The sequence below is a fragment of the Nansenia antarctica genome (assembly GCF_963989245.1).
Source record: "Nansenia antarctica genome assembly, chromosome: 5".
NCBI classification, from domain to species: domain Eukaryota; kingdom Metazoa; phylum Chordata; class Actinopteri; order Argentiniformes; family Microstomatidae; genus Nansenia; species Nansenia antarctica.
The window spans coordinates 69,890,705-69,896,055 of NC_137690.1; the positions used below are offsets into that span (position 1 = coordinate 69,890,705).

General features: G+C 52.9%; 1 protein-coding gene across 1 annotated transcript in view; it reads left to right on the forward strand.

Annotated features, from left to right (window-relative positions):
• Positions 1-550, forward strand: part of LOC308158309 (DEP domain-containing protein 1A-like) — a gene marked incomplete at both ends in the record, with an annotated part of 17,134 nt that extends 16,584 nt beyond the window's left edge. The window contains one exon of the mRNA XM_080531901.1: positions 404-550. Coding sequence (XP_080388027.1) covers positions 404-550 — 147 coding nt within the window. The remainder of the gene's footprint in view (positions 1-403) is intronic.
• Between the last annotated feature and the right edge of the window lie 4,801 nt (positions 551-5,351).

Below are 5,351 nucleotides of genomic sequence, written 5' to 3' on the forward strand. Positions count from 1 at the left end.
TCTGCCTGTAGAGGAGTGTGACCTCTGCCTGTAGAGGAGTGTGACCCCTGACCTCTGCCTGTAGAGGAGTGTGACCTCTGACCTCTGCCTGTAGAGGAGTGTGACCCCTGACCTCTGCCTGTAGAGGAGGGTGACCCCTGACCCCTGACCTCTGACCTCTGCCTGTAGAGTGTGACCCCTGACCTCTGCCCGTAGAGGAGTGTGACCCCTGACCTCTGCCTGTAGAGGAGGGTGACCTCTGACCTCTGCCTGTAGAGGAGTGTGACCTCTGACCTCTGCCTGTAGAGGAGTGTGACCCCTGACCTCTGCCTGTAGAGGAGTGTGACCCCTGACCTCTGCCCGTAGAGGAGTGTGACCCCTGACCTCTGCCCGTAGAGGAGTGTGACATTGTTGTTGTGTGCAGTTCCAGAAGCAGTACCCAGAGATCTATGGCCGCCGCTTCCCGACGCCAGAGAGCGAGGCAGCGCAGCTGTGTGAAGACAAACCAAAGATCAAACCTCCCATGATGCTCGGCCTGAAGAAGACCAAAGCCTTCGGCATCAGGACATAAACAACTAGAGAGTGTGTGTGTGTGTGTGTGTGTGTGTGTGTGCGTGCGTGTGTGTGTGTGTGTGTGTGTGTATGTATGTGTGTATGTATGTGTGTGTATGTGTGTGTGTGTATGTGTGTATGTATGTATGTATGTGTGTGTGTGTGTGTGTGTGTGTGTGTGTGTGTGTGTGTGTGTGTGTGTTGCCAGCTCAATGAAGGAAGGTTGATTCTTCATTTTTATTCCGGTTTGTTTTTAGAATTTAGTGTATTTTTGTCATTTTCTTTTCGTCTATTGTTTTTAGCAGTGTGAATATCTGGTGTCAGTAGTCAGATGACTGTTTGGGACTGATGGCTTCTAACAACAACACAAGAAACTGGGGCTGTCAGCTTGTGTTATGCTATCTGGTGACCAGGTGTGTACAGGTCGGGCGATTTTTAAATCTAAAATGACATCGATCGATGATGTTTGAATCGATTCATACACTCCTGCTGACATCAGACTAGCTTCATTAATAGCTTGACCTTCCCAGCATGCTGTGCGTCTGTGTTATTTCACAGCGTTAGTACACAGCCATATCTCAGTCTGGTTGACGTCCTCATTGTGTGTTTGGTACGTTTCTGTCGTTCCTTTTTTAATGTTTCTAATTTATATGCCTCGTTATTCTCTCTCTCAATGTAACGCTCAAATTGTTTTATTCTGTATTTTGGGATTTCTTTGTATTTTCTTTTTTGGAAGGTCCCGTTCAGCCGTTCAGAGATTTTGCACTATGCTCTGACATGTAAAACGACTAGCTTAGACCAACCAACAGAATGGTTAATATGTATATATACTTGACAAATATCTACTTGACAAATGTCTATGTCTGTTTACTGAGTGGCCTATGAAGTATTAAACTCTCTGTAAGGGGGTCTGGGTTCTCTTCTTACCTCTGATTGGCCCAAAGAGCCAAGGCAACAACCAACCATCACGCCAAGGTGTCTTTTTCTATAAACTGTCTACTATGCAACGTCCTGGAAAATAAACTTGTTCAACTTTTGGAAAAAGACCTCTTTCTGTCTAGTGTGTTCATGGGTTTGGTGACATGAGTTGTGGTCTTTGTTATTTGTTAGTATGTGAATGAAGGTCTTTCTCCATGTATCTATCATAGCCTTGGTTGCTGCATAACTGGATGTGACAGAGAAGTAAACCACAAGAACAAAAAAAATCTCAGCATCACAACCTCAACAACACACACACACACAAGTCGAATTCTCTCGGTTTTAGTCACATTAGATTAGAATATCTTATTTATTTCCAGAAATAAGAGTTATTGCCAATAGCGCTGCATAGAGGCTTCCAGCACACCTGATTCAACTAATCAAGTACAAATCATAATTGCTTTGTACTTGATTAGCTGAATCAAAGCATATATGGATAATGGATATAGGGGTAAGTGCTATGGTGCTCCAGTCGTTAAGACTGGCCACTTTTTTCTGTTTGGGAATGGGGATGATGATGGTATACTGGAATAGACTCCCCCAATATCTGACCCTTATTAGAAATAATCCAACCTCAAAAAAGAACCTGACATTGCAGCACAAGAGAATAAGGCAATAGGTATAATTCAAGATAAAACTGACAATAGTACAGGACATTAGTGACAAATAAGACCCGATACAATTAGCAGTACAAATAGTCAATAAAATAAATAGTTCAGTTCAAGTAGTAAAGTGGTGTGAGCTTAAGGTTTAGGTAATCCGTATACATGGGGTGTGCCTGGGGATGATAGTCAATTGTCTCCACTAGGCTTGTTTATGAGCCTGATGGCCTGGGGGAAGTAGCTGTTGGTTAGCCTCTGAGTTTTGGCCCTGAGGCTTTGTCTGGGTGGCATCAAACAGACTGTGGTTGGGGTGGCTGGGGTCTAACAGACTGTGGTTGGGGTGGCTGGGGTCTAACAGACTGTGGTTGGGGTGGCTGGGGTCTAACAGACTGTGGTTAGGGTGGCTGGGGTCTAACAGACTGTGGTTAGGGTGGCTGGGGTCTAACAGACTGTGGTTAGGGTGGCTGGGGTCTAACAGACTGTGGCTGGGGTCTAACAGACTGTGGTTAGGGTGGCTGGGGTCTAACAGACTGTGGTTAGGGTGGCTGGGGTCTAACAGACTGTGGTTAGGGTGGCTGGGGTCTAACAGACTGTGGTTGGGGTGGCTGGGGTCTAACAGACTGTGGTTGGGGTGGCTGGGGTCTAACAGGCTGTGGTTGGGGTGGCTGGGGTCTAACAGACTGTGGTTGGGGTGGCTGGGGTCTAACAGACTGTGGTTGGGGTGGCTGGGGTCTAACAGACTGTGGTTTGGGTGGCTGGGGTCTAACAGACTGTGGTTGGGGTGGCTGGGGTCTAACAGACTGTGGCTGGGGTCTAACAGACTGTGGTTGGGGTGGCTGGGGTCTAACAGACTGTGGTTGGGGTGGCTGGGGTCTAACAGACTGTGGTTAGGGTGGCTGGGGTCTAACAGGCTGTGGTTGGGGTGGCTGGGGTCTAACAGACTGTGGTTAGGGTGGCTGGGGTCTAACAGACTGTGGTTGGGGTGGCTGGGGTCTAACAGACTGTGGTTGGGGTGGCTGGGGTCTAACAGACTGTGGTTGGGGTGGCTGGGGTCTAACAGACTGTGGTTGGGGTGGCTGGGGTCTAACAGACTGTGGTTGGGGTGGCTGGGGTCTAACAGACTGTGGTTGGGGTGGCTGGGGTCTAACAGACTGTGGTTGGGGGGGCTGGGGTCTAACAGACTGTGGTTGGGGGGGCTGGGGTCTAACAGACTGTGGTTGGGGTGGCTGGGGTCTAACAGACTGTGGTTGGGGTGGCTGGGGTCTAACAGACTGTGGTTGGGGTGGCTGGGGTCTAACAGACTGTGGTTGGGGGGGCTGGGGTCTAACAGGCTGTGGTTGGGGGGGCTGGGGTCTAACAGGCTGTGGTTGGGGGGGCTGGGGTCTAACAGACTGTGGTTGGGGGGGCTGGGGTCTAACAGACTGTGGTTGGGGTGGCTGGGGTCTAACAGACTGTGGTTGGGGTGGCTGGGGTCTAACAGACTGTGGTTGGGGGGGCTGGGGTCTAACAGGCTGTGGTTGGGGTGGCTGGGGTCTAACAGACTGTGGTTGGGGTGGCTGGGGTCTAACAGACTGTGGTTGGGGGGGCTGGGGTCTAACAGACTGTGGTTGGGGTGGCTGGGGTCTAACAGGCTGTGGTTGGGGGGGCTGGGGTCTAACAGACTGTGGTTGGGGGGGCTGGGGTCTAACAGACTGTGGTTGGGGTGGCTGGGGTCTAACAGACTGTGGTTGGGGGGGCTGGGGTCTAACAGACTGTGGTTGGGGTGGCTGGGGTCTAACAGACTGTGGCTGGGGTGGCTGGGGTCTAACAGACTGTGGTTAGGGTGGCTGGGGTCTAACAGGCTGTGGTTGGGGTGGCTGGGGTCTAACAGACTGTGGCTGGGGTGGCTGGGGTCTAACAGACTGTGGTTGGGGTGGCTGGGGTCTAACAGACTGTGGCTGGGGTGGCTGGGGTCTAACAGACTGTGGTTGGGGTGGCTGGGGTCTAACAGACTGTGGCTGGGGTGGCTGGGGTCTAACAGACTGTGGCTGGGGTCTAACAGGCTGTGGTTGGGGTGGCTGGGGTCTAACAGACTGTGGTTGGGGTGGCTGGGGTCTAACAGACGGTGGTTGGGGTGGCTGGGGTCTAACAGACTGTGGTTGGGGTGGCTGGGGTCTAACAGGCTGTGGTTGGGGTGGCTGGGGTCTAACAGACTGTGGTTGGAGTGGCTGGGGTCTAACAGACTGTGGTTGGGGTGGCTGGGGTCTAACAGACTGTGGTTGGGGTGGCTGGGGTCTAACAGACTGTGGTTGGGGTGGTTGGGGTCTAACAGACTGTGGTTGGGGTGGCTGGGGTCTAACAGACTGTGGTTGGGGTGGCTGGGGTCTAACAGACTGTGGTTGGGGTGGCTGGGGTCTAACAGACTGTGGTTGGGGTGGCTGGGGTCTAACAGACTGTGGTTGGGGTGGTTGGGGTCTAACAGACTGTGGCTGGGGTCTAACAGACTGTGGTTGGGGTGGCTGGGGTCTAACAGACTGTGGTTGGGGTGGCTGGGGTCTACAGACTGTGGCTGGGGTCTAACAGGCTGTGGTTGGGGTGGCTGGGGTCTAACAGACTGTGGTTGGGGTGGCTGGGGTCTAACAGACTGTGGTTGGGGTGGCTGGGGTCTAACAGACTGTGGTTAGGGTGGCTGGGGTCTAACAGGCTGTGGTTGGGGTGGCTGGGGTCTAACAGACTGTGGTTGGGGTGGCTGGGGTCTAACAGACTGTGGTTGGGGTGGCTGGGGTCTAACAGACTGTGGTTGGGGTGGCTGGGGTCTAACAGACTGTGGTTGGGGTGGCTGGGGTCTAACAGGCTGTGGTTGGGGTGGCTGGGGTCTAACAGACTGTGGTTAGGGTGGCTGGGGTCTAACAGGCTGTGGTTGGGGTGGCCGGGGTCTAACAGACTGTGGTTGGGGTGGCTGGGGTCTAACAGACTGTGGTTAGGGTGGCTGGGGTCTAACAGACTGTGGTTGGGGTGGCTGGGGTCTAACAGACTGTGGCTGGGGTCTAACAGACTGTGGTTAGGGTGGCTGGGGTCTAACAGGCTGTGGTTGGGGTGGCTGGGGTCTAACAGACTGTGGTTGGGGTGGCTGGGGTCTAACAGACTGTGGTTGGGGTGGCTGGGGTCTAACAGACTGTGGTTAGGGTGGCTGGGGTCTAACAGACTGTGGTTGTGGTGGCTGGGGTCTAACAGACTGTGGCTGGGGTCTAACAGACTGTG